The sequence below is a fragment of the Truncatella angustata genome, assembly GCF_020726525.1.
Source record: "Truncatella angustata strain MPI-SDFR-AT-0073 chromosome Unknown BKA67scaffold_9, whole genome shotgun sequence".
Lineage (NCBI taxonomy): Eukaryota > Fungi > Ascomycota > Sordariomycetes > Amphisphaeriales > Sporocadaceae > Truncatella > Truncatella angustata.
Genome location: NW_025763389.1, coordinates 744,299 through 759,432, shown reverse-complemented (window position 1 = coordinate 759,432; position 15,134 = coordinate 744,299). Strand labels below are relative to the sequence as shown.

General features: G+C 48.0%; 7 protein-coding genes across 7 annotated transcripts; 4 read left to right on the top strand and 3 right to left on the bottom strand.

Annotated features, from left to right (window-relative positions):
* Positions 1 to 640: 640 nt before the first annotated feature.
* BKA67DRAFT_663154 (uncharacterized protein) lies at positions 641 to 1,340 on the top strand (the record flags this gene model as incomplete). Its single annotated transcript, XM_046108131.1, has 2 exons — positions 641 to 862; positions 954 to 1,340. The coding sequence occupies 2 exons, from the start codon at positions 641 to 643 to the stop codon at positions 1,338 to 1,340; spliced, it is 609 nt and encodes a 202-aa protein (XP_045953275.1).
* Positions 1,341 to 3,547: 2,207 nt separating this feature from the next.
* BKA67DRAFT_540248 (uncharacterized protein) lies at positions 3,548 to 4,309 on the bottom strand (the record flags this gene model as incomplete). The annotated part of the gene is made up of 3 exons (XM_046100749.1): positions 3,548 to 3,591; positions 3,703 to 3,975; positions 4,171 to 4,309. The coding sequence occupies 3 exons, from the start codon at positions 4,307 to 4,309 to the stop codon at positions 3,548 to 3,550; spliced, it is 456 nt and encodes a 151-aa protein (XP_045953274.1).
* Positions 4,310 to 7,150: 2,841 nt separating this feature from the next.
* Positions 7,151 to 8,287, top strand: BKA67DRAFT_684057 (uncharacterized protein). The gene is made up of 3 exons (XM_046108983.1): positions 7,151 to 7,737; positions 7,801 to 8,010; positions 8,083 to 8,287. The coding sequence occupies exons 1-2, from the start codon at positions 7,616 to 7,618 to the stop codon at positions 7,988 to 7,990; spliced, it is 312 nt and encodes a 103-aa protein (XP_045953273.1). The 5' UTR covers positions 7,151 to 7,615; the 3' UTR covers positions 7,991 to 8,010; positions 8,083 to 8,287.
* BKA67DRAFT_415560 (uncharacterized protein) lies at positions 7,941 to 8,470 on the top strand. Its single transcript, XM_046096784.1, has 2 exons — positions 7,941 to 8,010; positions 8,062 to 8,470. Exon 2 carries the CDS (start codon positions 8,072 to 8,074, stop codon positions 8,366 to 8,368), a length of 297 nt encoding a protein of 98 aa, XP_045953272.1. The 5' UTR covers positions 7,941 to 8,010; positions 8,062 to 8,071; the 3' UTR covers positions 8,369 to 8,470.
* Positions 8,471 to 8,957: 487 nt separating this feature from the next.
* On the bottom strand, positions 8,958 to 10,441 carry BKA67DRAFT_525588 (uncharacterized protein; the record flags this gene model as incomplete). The annotated part of the gene is made up of 2 exons (XM_046098680.1): positions 8,958 to 9,978; positions 10,041 to 10,441. 2 exons carry the CDS (start codon positions 10,439 to 10,441, stop codon positions 8,958 to 8,960), a joined length of 1,422 nt encoding a protein of 473 aa, XP_045953271.1.
* A 2,316-nt stretch (positions 10,442 to 12,757) lies between these two features.
* On the bottom strand, positions 12,758 to 13,205 carry BKA67DRAFT_580474 (uncharacterized protein). Its single transcript, XM_046103861.1, has one exon. The coding sequence runs from the start codon at positions 13,102 to 13,104 to the stop codon at positions 12,787 to 12,789; it is 318 nt and encodes a 105-aa protein (XP_045953270.1). The 5' UTR covers positions 13,105 to 13,205; the 3' UTR covers positions 12,758 to 12,786.
* A 905-nt stretch (positions 13,206 to 14,110) lies between these two features.
* BKA67DRAFT_663152 (uncharacterized protein) lies at positions 14,111 to 14,520 on the top strand (the record flags this gene model as incomplete). The annotated part of the gene is made up of 2 exons (XM_046108130.1): positions 14,111 to 14,287; positions 14,425 to 14,520. The coding sequence occupies 2 exons, from the start codon at positions 14,111 to 14,113 to the stop codon at positions 14,518 to 14,520; spliced, it is 273 nt and encodes a 90-aa protein (XP_045953269.1).
* Between the last annotated feature and the right edge of the window lie 614 nt (positions 14,521 to 15,134).

The following is a 15,134-nucleotide window of genomic DNA, read 5'->3' as shown; positions in this document are numbered from 1 at the left end:
TGATCCAATTGAAAGAAAGCGTGTCTTTGATTAGCGTGGGAGACTCAAGTGGAAAAGGTTCAACAACAACATGAACGCCCGTAATCTCCCTCTGGCAACGGCTGGACATCTACGGGCGCAGTTGGTTCGACTGAGAGCATGATTGAAAAACCTAGTCTGAGCTCGCCCATCTGTTTACAGCCACTAGTGAACGCACCTCTGAAATCAAACTTCAGATTACCTAAATAGAGACAAAGCTGCGATTACTGCCCTCCAAACATCCTCTTCCTACCTGCTTCGGGCTATGACCCGGCTCCCGTCCATGTACAAAGAATAAAGTAGCCGATCCTCCAATTGGGCGAGCTTCGTCGACAATTACGTCACGTTCCCGCAGTCTAAAGCACAGTTACGTCACTCTCTGCAGTCTAAAGCACTTCTTTGGTTCTACCGTAGGGGGCAAAAAGTTTGAATATGGTGTATTCGAACTTTTTTGCCCTCTACTGTATCTCCCCAGTGCATCGGCTCCGTTTGGCATTTGGTGCATTCCCTCCTAATATCTACCTCAACACTTCTAGTCGCGTTCTTCAATCTCTTCTCGGTCATTAGGCACACTTCTTATCTTGTGCCGGTTGTACACTGGCGAGCTTGATCTTTAACGACCATGAACTATGGTTCGCCCCACCCTTCGGTCACTCATAACGAGCCAGATCAATTGCACTCGTTCTATTCTGGCAACCATTTTCCTGGCCACTATGGGTTGAACCTGCTGCCGCGTGACGACCTGTTCTCATTACAGGAGCCACTGACGCCATCCACTTTTTATGATATGGCTGAAATGGAAGCCATCAAGCCGGAATCTGAATGGGAAGCGCCATCTAGCAGTGTATGTACATTTTGACTTATTTTACTTGTAGTTTATTTTCTGTTCTATATTGTCCATTGCACTTACTGACAGTCTTGGCCCGCTATTATAGACACCAGACTCGGACGAGACATGGCATTCTGATCTACCAATTGCCACGCATTCTGCCCAGACCCGATCCGCGAAGAATCGCCGCAACCCCTCAACGTCAACCGCATCCACTGCTTCAACGATTCTCTCTAATGATTTAAATAGAGAAAGGAATCGCATAGCCGCCAGCAAATGCCGTAGGAAGAAGAAGGTGGAGGAGACGCAATTAGAGGAGCGATGGAGGATCTTGCAAGTTCAGAACGTCATTCTCCAGGATTCGGCATCGCAGCTTCGTAATGAAGTATTCAGTCTAAAGAATGAAATTTTGAAGCATGGCACTTGCGAATTTCCCCCAATACAAAGCTACATTAAGGCAGCGGCGGCGGCGGCGGCGGCGCAGATTCGTTGATTCGCAGTGACTTGATAATCCCCAGCAGCCCTGTTGGGCAGCCACGCTCAGCTCGGTGTCCAACTCCATTGCGGCCACTGGCATATCCAAACGTTAGAGTTCCATTTAATTCTACGTGGTATCGGCTAATTAAAGTACGAGCTCGGTAACAAACGCTTGTTGAAAGCACAAGCTTGTGACGCATGAAGGTGCGAGAAGAAGTGTCCGAATGATTCGGGCAATACCAAGAAATTTGTTGCTTGAAGAGCGTTTTTAAGGTGTTTGCAGGACAAATATTGATGTATATTTGATGAGTGACGAATTCCCGGAAAAGGTTTTACCATTTAGAATTCTTGGTTGAGTGGCAGATGACTGACCTGTAATGATTTGAAGCTAGAGATTATCTTCCTACTGAAGACATGATTAGTTAGAGCAAATCGTCCCACCCCCGACTCTAGGTGCATATCGAACCCCCTGCGATCTAACCGGGGTCTTATCCCATTGTACGGTTCCGGGAGCTTTGATCTCGCTTAACGTTAGAACTTTAATAACAGCCTCGGCTGCATATAGCTTGTTTATTGTTGAGATGCCTCGCATACTGGGAACTTGTTTTGGGCCTTTGTTCCAACGGCCAAAGCAGGTTCTAGCGTCTCATCAAGAACACTTGAGCAAATTGTTCATGTGTTAATGCTGGAGGCGCGTGCATCTACAATTCTGTCACTACTTCTCTTGGTCATGGTGATACGACACTATCAAAGCAAGCATTACAAATGGTTGGCTGAAAGCGAAAAATGAGCACGACCAGGGTTGGTATGTCCTGGAGGACGATGAGCTTTCAAAGATAGTGGAGAAAAGTAATATAATTTCATAGAGATACCTCTGCTAGGCATATTTTCAGCGAGATGCTGACATGCCTGGACGCCACGAACCATCTTTACGAAGATCAGAAGGTCCTCGCTCGTACCGAAGCTTCCAAATCAAAACTCCAGATGAAGCTGCCCAACACCGGTCATCCTTCCATACTTCCAAACTTCTTGCTCAACGCCAACGACCCTCGTGATCATGAGATCGCCAAGGGACCAAATCGATCGCATGGCTTGACATCCGCTGCGGACTTCAGTTACTGATAGCTGATCGGTCGGATCGGATGTCTATTTGTCACCATCCGTTACGGATCTGATGAAGCTATTCAGCTTCTGCCGCGAATCCTGGGGTTACGGTTAAGTGGATCCGGGAAATCAAAACATCGAAGGAAACGAAGCTGCCGACAAACTTGCCAAGGAAGGCGCAATGTTAGAAACGAAGGCAGATAGCCTGCCTACAGTCCATCGGTACGGCGGCAGCTGTAGGGAACGAGGAAAGACAAATTCACCCGCTGGTGGGATGCCCAGGACGAACCCCGGTATAGAGACGTGCATATGCGGTATGCGGGGGTGTCAAAGAACGTCGTCTCATTCAAAAGAGCTATGCTGCACAGGCTTCTAGCAGCAAGATCTGGCCACGGCGACTTTGCAGCATATCACGAACGATTTGGACACACAGACTCGAACAATCACTGCATTCGCGGGGAGAGAAAGGCACCAGAGCACCTTTTTTTTTGGTAAGAAATTATAAAGACAAAGACTGCTCCCGAGGCGCGCGCCAAGGGTGGCTTATACACAATATTTAGGGGAGAAGAATGCGCAGTGGGCGGGATTCGTGGAGGGTAGCCGCTTTTTCATGAGGATATGTCCAAGATGAAGGCCGTTTAAACTGACAGAGACTGGGAGTCCTAAATCAGGTCCTGGCAATAGTGTGGATCAGCACGTGCGTAGGCTGGATTGTACATAGATACTGATACCTCCAAAACCCCGCGATGTATGGCTCTGGGAAGCGTGGTTTGCCCTAGTAAGGGAATCGACCGACCAGAACGCCAGACCCACCAGGAACGGGACCGGATCGGATCGGAATCGGTTAACAGTCAATCGACCGGTCGGTCGATTCCCAGCCCTGACCTGCAGGTTGGCGGCTTCTACCCATCCCGCATCAGCCCATCTCGAGATATGGAACTCTATTGGCTGCCGAAATTTTCTTAATGCCTGGTACGAAGAATGCCAGCGTATTAAGAAGAGTGATTACAGTTGACAAGAAAGACGAATAATAAATGACAATCAAAACTGCATTTTCAACTTGTTCCCCTACATGCTGCACTGCTTGTGCTTCTTTTAATTGCTTCCTATATCGGAATTTTAATTCCAATATTGCTCACAGTACTTTTGCTCTTTGCCAGGCGCTGCACAAAATGTTATGTGCTTTCCATTGTCGGAACACTCTTTCTTCGACTCGTATGTTAGACTTATTAGCACCCCTCTACGTGCTGCTGCCTAAAGGATCAATCACTTACCATATGCACACCAATCGTTTTTAATCTTGGCACAGCAAGGCTTCTCCTTGCCAGAGTAGGAAGACTTGGGCATGAGCGGGTGTTTGCATGTTTCGACGTGCCAGACCTTGCCGTTGGGGCACTTGGAACTCTTCGAGTCGCCGTCCCAGACCTGCGTCGGCTTGCATGCCGGATGGTCGTTAGGACATTTCTCCTTCAGCTTCTTTGGTATGTCTTCATGTTTGCTGCAAAAGATTTTATGACCATCGTTCCAACGATACTTGTTCTCGGCATCTAGACCACGTCTTGTCAACCACCAAAAATGAAACAGTGGCAGAAGTAATGTTTGGTGAAAGACTCACCGTATTCACAGTACTTGCTCACTCTTGCCGCAATAACACTTCTGGCCGCTGGGGCAATCGGGCTTCTGCCATGCTGGATAATGGCACTTGTTCTTGTCGTGCCATACGTAGTTTTTGTCGCACTTACACGACTTCGTCCAACCACACCATGCCTGATCACCGGGGCATGAAGCGTCTCGAATAGATATATCAAGATCAGCACCTGGTGCTGCGCACACCAAAGCAGCTGGAAGAAATGCCGTGGTAAGAATATTGATGATATGCATTGTGGAGAACTTCAGGGGGCTTGTCAGTCAACAGCTTTAGATGGTGACAATATGGACTGAAACAACCATCAGAAGAGATCTGAGGGAGCAGATCCTCGGCCTTTTATAACCAACAGATTAAGCAGATACCCCCCCACCCCTTCGGTTTGAAGCTGCAAACTAGCCTTGCGGAGAGAAAGAACCGAAAGATCGCTTTGATTCCGTGGTGACCTTTGACGAATCTGGACGATCTATACAGCCGACGATTCGACTGACAGAAAATCTACGGCTTGATTCGAGGAATTAACATTCCAGACGAGAGAATCGTGGAGCGCTAATGCTTTCGAGCTCCCTGAGTAGAGTCCTCAAAACCATAACGTAACAGCAGCGTCTAAAGTACCAATACGTTGTTCGGCCGGCACATAGTTAGATGATAGAAAAACGTGATTTGTAGATCGTGTAGAAACGAGGACGGGTCGGCCCAATGCCTGAAGCGCCATCAGACTTTCTAGAGACGAGCTGTTGGCGTGCCAGTCCGGCAGTGAGAACAGGATCGTATTATTGGGTTTGAAGCTGAAAAGAAATAAAGTTCTAACTACCCCTACGAATAGAAACAGAGCCCTACACACTTAGTCTTATTTCTAGTCCCCCAATATTCCGACCTGTTTCTCAATGAGCTAGGAAAAAGCAGTCAGTTGATAATCAGAAATACTTTACCCCTGCCGTTGATTCACCTGTGGATGGTCGAGTCCGTAGACGTAGAGATAGATGTACGCACCATGGTACTTCCTCGTATAGTATGAAGACCAGTCAGTGACATAGCAAGCAGGTGGCATAACATCCCCAACTTGAAACACCGGTAAAGTTGCGAAGTCTGAAATTCGACATTGGTATGGGCTCGTAATTTTGGCGGTTGCAATCTTTCAGGGCCATGCGAAGCAGTTTATAGCTAAGAAGGCTAGAGACTTGATGCCTTCCCGTTTATCAAGTTCAAATGATTCGATGCAGCAGATTAAGCATCCGCTTTGCTCTCGCTACGCCTGAAATTAATCAGATTTAATAACGAAAGACCGGATCCTAGTATTTATTCTCCCAGGAGCGTCTTCTGACAATGTACGGCTGTACATAAATCATGAAAGCGCTGATGCATCAGATTTGTCCACGTCAGCTCAGACGGCGTAGACCACTGGGTCCTGGCCACCACATGATGTCAGATTCATAACTGCTTAGCAGGTAATAGTGTATTCAAAGATTTTCCGACTTTGTAAGGCTCGATAGGTTTTCGATTTAGCATAATCGAGCCGAATTGCCACCCATTCGAAGATAACCTGTAAGTTAAAAGCAGCGGATCTGCAAACCGGATGTTCAAGCTTATTGAGTTTGATAGGTGGTAACGTAATCTATTTCGCAGGGGGTGGGCTCTTCTAGCGCTGAGGTACCAGCTCTTGTACCCTACATTGAGTTTGCCACTACCAGTTCCTCGGGCCATGCAAGTATTGGAACGGCCCAGACTGAACCAGTGTCAATATGTTGGGTATATTACAAAGCACTTAAAAGTCACCACCTTGATATATGTCCCGACGGGGGCTTTTACAAAAGACGTTGACCATTAATCATTAATTATCATCACAATGAAGAGAACAGAGGATGTAGCTCAATGGAATTGGTCAGATCCTCTTACAAATTGTGATATCATCTACCGATAATCTATCACCATACGCCCCGCATCCAAGCAGAAAAGTGATTATAAGCGAGGGGCTGCAGCCGCCCCACCTATTGATACGGTGTCCAACCGTAGCTCTCCATAATAGTAGCCACCAGTCTTTTATTCCTTTCCAAGCAACATACCATGAGGAAAATCATGAGCAGTATTTTTAGCTTAAGATGGCAATTTCATCAATTTTAGGTTCATCGGCATGGTAATGACGTTGTTGTGATCCGAAACACGATGCATACCCCAGATTGCTAGTCGTCCTACACAGTAAGACAAGCACACATGCGTACCCCAAGGTCCTAGCCATGTCTTTTCGATACCCATTGGGAGACTAAAAATCCTTTTCAACCTGTTTCTTTTCAGCTCGTTTCTCTTGTTTTATCAATGCAGACAGCGTGGAGAGGGGTAAATAGCGAGTACTGCGTACTCGATGCACACTTAAGCTTCCCTTCGACAGGTTTGCCGTACATCACACCAGAGGCTCCCGCCTGGTGTATTTCACTGTAATACGGCTGTTATCTGCACCGTGCAATCTCGCGGTGCGTATGGTGATCTTTTATACACTAAACACCGTGGTGGGTGTGGTGTACGACAACTCCTGGTCCCCACCGTCCCGTACCGACGTATAATCCGCCAAATAGGTCAGCCATTTCCAGCAAATCCAGGAACACCAATAAATTGTAAATGACCGGCAGAGTTCCCATACCTCTGACGTTTTGCTGCCAATGGTAGCCTATAGGGATCCGAACTGATCGATCCGCTCGCGGTAGCGCAAATCCGTAGCGGATGCCAAGCCATCCGATCGATTTCCAAACCATAAAATTAGCATTGTCATAGTGTGTACACATTGTTGATCAACATATTATCAATATACAATATCTGGGGGAGAAGAGTGCGCAGTGGGCGCGGTTTATAGAGGCGAGTGGCTTTTTCACAAGAATATGTCCGAGATAAAGGGTTGTATAAACTGACAGACTGAGTACTCTAACTCGGGACCTGCAACAGCGTGAATTGGCACGTGCGCAGCTGGAATGTATATATGTACTGATACCTCCAAACCCCTGCGATGTATGGCTCTGGGAGGCGTGGTTTGCCCTAATAAGGGATGGTCCCCACGTAAATACAATCAATCAATCAATCAACTACCAACAACCTGTTCCTCCTTCTTATGGTACAGGCACAATTTCGTGCAATTTGCAGGTGGTAATTTCAATCGCAACTACTATTGAAGTGCGATGCAGGCACTTGGTAAATGTTGATCTCCCAGCCGGTGGCCATGCAACCAACTTATACGCCAGTGAGCGAGAACCATGCCCTCTTCTTGATCAACGCTCTTGCGAACACTTCTATGCACGACCTTCTCAAAACATACCTTGCGTGAGGTGACATTTCCCTTTATTTCTCTTGTTTCTCCCATCAATTGATATATAAATACGAGGATATCGCGTCATTGCGGTTGAACGCCTTCACTCACGGTTCGGGAGGTCGGCGACAACGTGTTCCAACCCAGCATTTATCTATGTCCTGTAAAATCAGCCAGCCCAATCGGTATCATTGGTACAGATCAACATGGACAAGACCGTCTATCTACCCGATCTGGAGGCCGGCTGTCTATGGCCTCGTCGACTCAACATCCACATGGCCGAGATCAAACAGGAATGCCTCGAGTGGGTGCTAGTTTCGAGGCTTTCACCCCGCAAGCACAACAGGCCTTCGACAAATGTAACTTCAGTAAGTGCCACACCGTATATATGACTAAGTAGCAGCCTTCTGTCATGCTGACATGAGCTTTTTGAAGATTTGCTGGCGGTCTCATGTGCCCACGATTGACCAGAGAGCAACTGAGGTGCGCGTGTGAAGTTATGAACCTCTTCTTCATCTTTGACGAGCATTCCGATCGATCCGAACCGGCCGATGTATGGAATCAAGTCGACATCCTGATGGATGCTCTGCGCAATCCCGAAACACCTCGACCGGCCGGAGAATAGGTCGGTGAGATTGCGCGACAGTAAATTGTCCTTTCCCCGGGTCAGCCATCCTCATCGGAAGAACTAATTAGCTCACGGGAGATGCACAACAGGTTTTGGATCCGAGCGACTACTATCTCAACGAATTCATTCCAGCGGCGGTTCCTTGCAAGCTGGGAACACTACCTGAAGGGAACCGCACAACAAGCGGAAGATAGGTCGTGCTCACACATCTGTACCGTCTCCAGCTATCTCAAGGTTCGGCGGCAAACCATCGGAGTGATGCCCTCTCTAGCCTTCTTCCAGATAGAAATGGACAAAGCGCTGCTCAAGGATGGGGGTCGCAAATCATCGCTTGAAGTAGAGATGGATATTGTGGGCGGTCACAATATGACTTAAGACTATTCAGACGATGTCCATACAGGGTTCGAATTCCGCTTCTTGTGTTACACATGGCAGTGTTTAATGCTGTAGTGGTGATAAGCCCATCTGAATGCGGACATGAATTCAATAGTTAGGAAGGGATCACTTTTGGAGTTGTTTTGTGACATATCTGACCTTGCTAAGCACTCGAAGACTATCTATCACTCAAGACAAGGTTTATGCGGGAACTTGGTTACGGTGTAAAACCAAATAGCCTCCGGCGAAACTCCGTGACGAAGATGCAAGTCGTGAGGGAACGCCAATACGCCCGGACCGGATCTGCCGATCCTCCGAAGAAAAAGGTGTATGGCACGCGTCCGACGCCAAGCGCTGAAGCTATGCTTTGGAGCGTTCGATTTGACACTCTGCAAACATGGCTATTTTAATTGTATACTCGTCATTATGGACTTCAGTTCCAGCCCCTACGTTAACAAACTAAAAACTAACAAACAAATAGTTACAGTGAGTGGTTAGTAGCAAATCAACTGGGAGTCTAATACTTAGATCCGCTTGACTAGAGCAATCTGAATAGTTAAGGCATTGGTCATGCTCGAACTATCAGAACTTATCTACGCCATACAACATTGAATATTACATCCGCGACATATAAAGCGGTATTAAGTGTATCAATCACATAACCTCTGATGCTACCGTTACCAGGCTGGTTTCTGTCTTGATACAATGTCGAAGTGCCTGGCTCGTTAAAAAGTATGGCTGCAGGCTCATGCATCATGCTAGTTCTTGATACTGGATGCTGCATTTCGTACGGATAAGGTACTGAGAACTGTACTGAGCCTGACCTTGGTATAGAACTCGCCCTCTCGTCCATATGCGGACTTTCATCATCCCGGATGAGAGAATAGTGCGATTGTGTTGATCGTCGCAAAACCTTCAACGGAGACGATGAGGAAAAGATAGAATGAATGAAATGATCTGCATCATACTCCATAGCGGTGTAAGATGGGTGTGGCGTGTCTCCATCATATTTCAGGGTCGTAGACGGTAGTACCACAATAGTCTTTTTCGCGACATATGTCTCCGATTTTGGTTTTGGCCCTGCTCTCACTGATTTTCTCCTTTTTCTCCTTGATCTCATGATTTTCATCAAGACAGCTTTTTCTCCCGAATCACTATCATCGATATAATTCCTATGTTCGTGTTCCCGCTCCTCCTTGTCCACTCCTACATTGGAATCCATCGCGATGCACTGCTTAACACGTTCATCAAAGTGAACATATTTGACTTTCGTTATGTGGGTTTCAATATCCGAAGTCGATTTTGAAGGCGTGCCTAACGCCCGCTCCCGGGCCATTTGTGTTTGCACAATAAGCCTTGTTACACGACCTCTTCCATCTGGAGGTTGTGGTTGAGTATCTGTCATGGCCTGCTTGGGAACGAAAGGCAACGAACGAGAGTCTTGACGCAAGGACTCTGCTATGCTCCTTTTTCTTAGGTTGGACTTGTTAACGATGGACACGTTATGCATGGGCAAAGTGGAGTTTGTCCGTCCCATGCTTCTTGATAACGATGTAGATGGACACTGCTGTAGTGGACCATACAACCAAGTTACGTCACAGTCTCTCAGCCTGTGGAGGAATTAGTACTCTGATACTATTAGATAGTTGAAAGCTTCAAGATATAGTAATACCACTTAATAGTTTCCGGCGAAACCGTTTTGAGGTTGTATTTTGTCTTTGTCCAAGCCCTCCAAGATGCATTCTCCAGCCTCTGTGCATTGGAGCATTCGCCTCGATTCGACACAAGATAGCGCCGTGATGACCATATATCTTCTTCTACCCAGTGATGTGACAAGTAATCGACATTGCTGCTCGTGTGGCGCTGCACCAAAGTGTCATCTCCTGCTCGTTTGTTGATTTCGGATATTTTTGGAGTTGAATTGGTAACAGGCGTAACAGGATCAACTGTGAACACTAAATTGGGGCTGTGCTCCGAGGATCGATCGCACGAGAAAGTCGGCGGTCGGTGTGACTGAGGGGAGGGCAATGGTGAAAATGAGGCATTGTCATCAGGCGAAAAGGAAACAGCCATACCCTGAACTTCAGTCAGCTTCTCATTCGCCATTGATACAATGCTCCTTAGTTTGGATTGTCCAGTGTAGGGTTCCTTGGTATTTGTATGGACCGTTTTCGTGGAAGAGACTTGAAGATGCTCTGAATCATGGTTGACAGAATCTTTCAGGCATCGCGAACGCTGCGGGAATGCAGGTACTTGCTCCTTAGATAGAGTGGACGTAATGGCTGAGAAAGGGACGAGCTCCATGTGTATCGGCGCAAATAAGGTGCGGACGGGCTAGCCTAGGATAAAGCACGCAGTGCATACACATTGTGCTAGGCCGGAGCGCGCAAAGTCAAAAAGCTGGTATAGTCGCAACCAAGTAAGGCAGGACACAGCAATCAATTTATTGTACAACGGCGGCGCTGGGTCTTCTAATTACTCGGACACTGATTATAAAGGTGAACAATACCGGGTTTAACATTCAAAAGATAATGTCCAAATGAGAGATCGAAGAAGCCACTGCGGGACAGCTTGAAGGTTCAGCCTATACGGGGGCCTAATTTACGTAGTGCGGAGGTCCGCTGGTAAACAACTGATATGGCAACCTTCTCCGAGTCACCCTGCACTGCAATTGCTTACTTAAGCTTCATTGTTATCAATGGTCAGTACGCATGGTAGTACTACAGGTACTAGCACGGAATGAACTCCAACATATTATTACCGAAATAGATATTGTTTGACATACAGCCCATTGAGAGGCCGGGCAGGGTGTCAAAACAGTCGAACCAGTCGGTCTTTGGTTCGACTGAATTGCCTTTTGTATGCCAAAACAATCAAAGCACCTGCCACTATTTTCGCTTTCCATACAAAAAAAAATGTCAATGCACGACAGTCTTGGCAATCTAGTCGAACCAAACCGACTGGTTCGACTGTTTTGACACCCTGAGGCCAGGAACGTACTTGCTTCTTCAAACTTCTGCTAGTGGATGCGACTTCGGGCATGGCGCAGTCCAGCCATAAACCTCCTGATTGTTCAAGTAGCCCAATAGCTCAGTACTCGGCCAACAAGGGTAAAAATAAGCAAAAGGTGCTCCAACACCTCACGTCGGCCAGTGGTGAGCATCTGTGAGCATCATTGTCCGATCGATGTTACTGTGCGATACATAATCACAAACGGTATCTGTGGCTTTTAGGAAGACCCGTCCTAAACCACCGGCTTTGGGAATCTGAGTATTAAGGATTGTCCATCTTGACGGAGCTTAACTGGGTAAATGTCAGAGCGAAGCGATTTGATTTCTCGTTCCATAACATTAATTTGGAGTTTCGGCGTGTCCTCCATCTTCTTCGGCTGCGCCAGCGCAGATGGCACTGGTGCTGTAAGCTGCAGGATCGCAGTTGCTGGCTACGATACGTTTAACAGGCTCCTCGCTTACCAGTCCCTCACCTTCAACCCTACTGGTACATCATCTCCATTCGCCTTGGCCCCTGCGGTGCTGGCATTAGCACTCTTAGATTGGGAACACTATACGATGGCAATGTCGCCGGGACGACTGCCCTTGAAAACATCAGGTACTCGATCATCCAGGACAACTCTACCACCACCACTCCTACCTCCCTTACGACGTAGGCATGATCTGGAAATTGATCAGAGGCCATATCTAATGAAGTTGAAAGTATGGAAAGCGGATAACTGGGTGGACGTTCATTTAAATTTAAGTGGATGACAAATGAATATAGCGGTCGGATTCTAGTGAGGAAGACGAACTGGGGACTTGGAAAGCCTACGCGCGTGAAACAACTACGACATCACGACGTATGATTTAATTCCCATCACGATGCGCCCCTTGCGCGATTTCCTTTTTACGTGCCAGGCCAGTCAATACACTCTTTTCTTTACATCAAGTGTCACTGGATATGACGATGACTATTAGATGTCGACATCGTCCATATAGACATACTGATACACCATAGCCTTTCCAAAGGGGTACGTTCTGCCATCACTTAGCATGCTGTGAGCCCCATTGGACGCCCAGGTTGTCAAGCCGAGCTCACTCAACAAGATATACTGCCTACTGATCATCCAATCAGCGCCATCGACGCTGTGGACTATATTCCTAAATGACAAATCACATCAAGAGCATTGACACAGGAAGACACATATTTTGAGGTGGCCGAATTCTCATTACCTCAACCTGACGAGGGTTCAAGTCAGGAAAGCCATCCACTAGGGATGACGCAGGATTATAGCTAGCCGTTTAGACTATCCTCGATCCATACTACCCGCTTTCACAACAGCGGGAACCAATGCAGCGATTATCTTTCCCTCCTCTCCTAACAAGAGTTCTAGATGTCACGCAATCTTTGGCACATAGGAGATTTCATGGCAGCGAAGAGGTCGCGCCAGCCTGTAGTCCATTCGTCCTCCCTGTCTGCCCAAGGCGAAGATAGTTTCCATGAGTAACTCGCAAGGAGTCGCTCCGTGGAATCCAACGTACGCAAAAAAAAGTAGCGCAGTTCAAAAGACAAACTTCTTCTGTTTCGGTTGTAAACTCTCCCAATCTCTGAACCGATATCGTATGACGGTTAAGCAAACGGAATTCAGAGAACCAGAACCCGGTGCAAGCCTTCCGTAACAAAAAAAAACCTGCCAAAAGATTCCATGGATAAGGATAATGTGGAGTTGCGATTCGGGTCATTAGAGCAGAAGAGAGACGTATGAAATCAAGTCGACGTCCTGATGGATGCTCTGCGCAATTCCGAAACACCTCGACCGGCCGGAGAATGGGTCGGCAGTAAGTCGCCCTTTCCCCATGTCAGCCACCCATAAGAACAGATTAGCTCACGGGAGATGCGCAACAGGTTTTGGATCCGAGTGACTACTCTCTCAACCAAGTCATTCCAGCGGCGGTTCCTTGCAAGCTGGGAACACTATCTCAAGGTTCGGCGGCAAACCATCGGAGTGGTGCCCTCTCTAGCTGTCAGCGTAGTTGATCTCGCGGAAGTTGCGGCAGACATGAAAAAAAAAGTCCGAATGAACTATACAAGATCATATCTTGGCACAAGATGGCAGCAGGTCTGAGCTCACTCCCAATCATAACCGGCTATAGAATCCTCGAGTCACGGCTGGACAAGGCAAATTTTGTTTGTTTGTTTGTTTGTTATTTAACGTGGGGAAGTCCCTTATTAGGGCAAACCACGCCTCCCAGAGCCATACATCGTAGGGTTTGGAGGTATCAGTATCTACATACATTCCAGCCTGCGCACGTGCCCGTCCACGCTGTTGCAGGACCTGAGTGTGAGCACTCATTCAGTCCGTCAATTCAAACCGCCCATCATCTCGGACAGATCCTTGTGAAAAAGCTACTGGCCTCCACAACTGCGTTGAATGCGTGCCCTATCATCTCGCGGATCCGACATTCGCATTTCGGAAATGCATTGGTTGAGGTTGGGTTCAGCTTGAGAATCGTCCGTAACAGACCTTTGACGTGTACTAGCCTCCTTTTGAGCCGATCAAATGCGCCCATCTCCCCTTCACCATAGATCAATGGCATATGCAGATCAAGAATACTTAACAATGAGTAGGCTTTATCTCGGGGTGGCTCGTCTTTCGATTGTCTGACCATAGTCTAGCACAGATTATAGTGCATTCAGCACCAGAAAGCTACCGCAACTCCACTACCCCACACCAAAGACGTCCCGGCCATGGCCATTAAGAAGCTGCGGCGCACGGACAACCAGGTCGCCTGGATCTGCCCCGTGTCGGACCTCGAACTGCTGCCGTCGCCCCTGATGCTGGACGAGGAGCACGACGCGTCCGACTACGACACCGCCTATGACGACAATGTCTACACCTGTTGCGCCATGGCCGGCCACAACGTCGTGCTGGCGACCTGCCCGCCCGGCTGACCGGCAATGTTAACGCCGGGCGCGTGATGGGTCCCATGTTCAAGACCTTTCCCAACATCCGCATGACCGTGCTTGTGGGGATTGGCGGCGGTATGTCTTGATCCCTATAGCCTGACGACCCGACGGAAAATGTGCGCCTCGGCGACGTTATAGTCGGGTCGCCTGAGGATGGCGGCCCGGCCTGTATCTACTACGACCTGGGCTGATGGCACATTAAGGAGCAATTCGAGCCGCTAGGCACGATCGATAAGCCAGACCGAGTATTACTATGTGCCATAGGCAGGCTTATGCTGTACCACGACATGGACAAGAGCGCATTCGACGAGCACCATAAGAGACTGCTGGTGTTGAGACACAAGCGGAAGTTTACACATCCTGACCTCAGTCGCGATCGGTTGTTCTAGGTAACTAGCTATCATAGTAGCCAGGACCGAAACGGATGCGGTAAGTGCGACATGACCAAGCTCGTTAATCGACCTACATGCACGGAAGAAAAAGCTGCCAGTTTCGTGTTCCACCGTGGCAAGATTGCCTCGGGGAACGCGGTCGTGCAAGTTGGCGAGCGTAGAGATTAGCAAGCATTATGGTGGAGTACCGTGTATTGACATGGAGGCGTGGGAGTGGAGGCGAGCAGATGTTGTCTTGTGATCCGTGGCATGTCAGACTAGTCAGACTTACACAAGAACGATATGTGGCGATCATACGTAGCAGGTAATGCCGCCATCTTTGCCCGTGAACTGCTGAGCAAAGTGCCGCCTGGAACGGTGGCGGGGATGGAGGTGATGGGTGGACAAGCTGTTCAAATAACGACTTTTCGTAC

Excerpts from the sequence above, each read along its gene's own strand:
- BKA67DRAFT_684057 (XM_046108983.1), top strand. The coding sequence starts at position 7,616 with ATGGCCTCGTCGACTCAACATCCACATGGCCGAGATCAAACAGGAATG. Across the intron at positions 7,738-7,800 it reads GACAAATGTAACTTCAGTAA|ATTTGCTGGCGGTCTCATGT; the intron begins GTGCCACACCGT and ends AGCTTTTTGAAG.
- BKA67DRAFT_415560 (XM_046096784.1), top strand. The coding sequence starts at position 8,072 with ATGCACAACAGGTTTTGGATCCGAGCGACTACTATCTCAACGAATTCA.
- BKA67DRAFT_580474 (XM_046103861.1), bottom strand. The coding sequence starts at position 13,104 with ATGACCCGAATCGCAACTCCACATTATCCTTATCCATGGAATCTTTTG.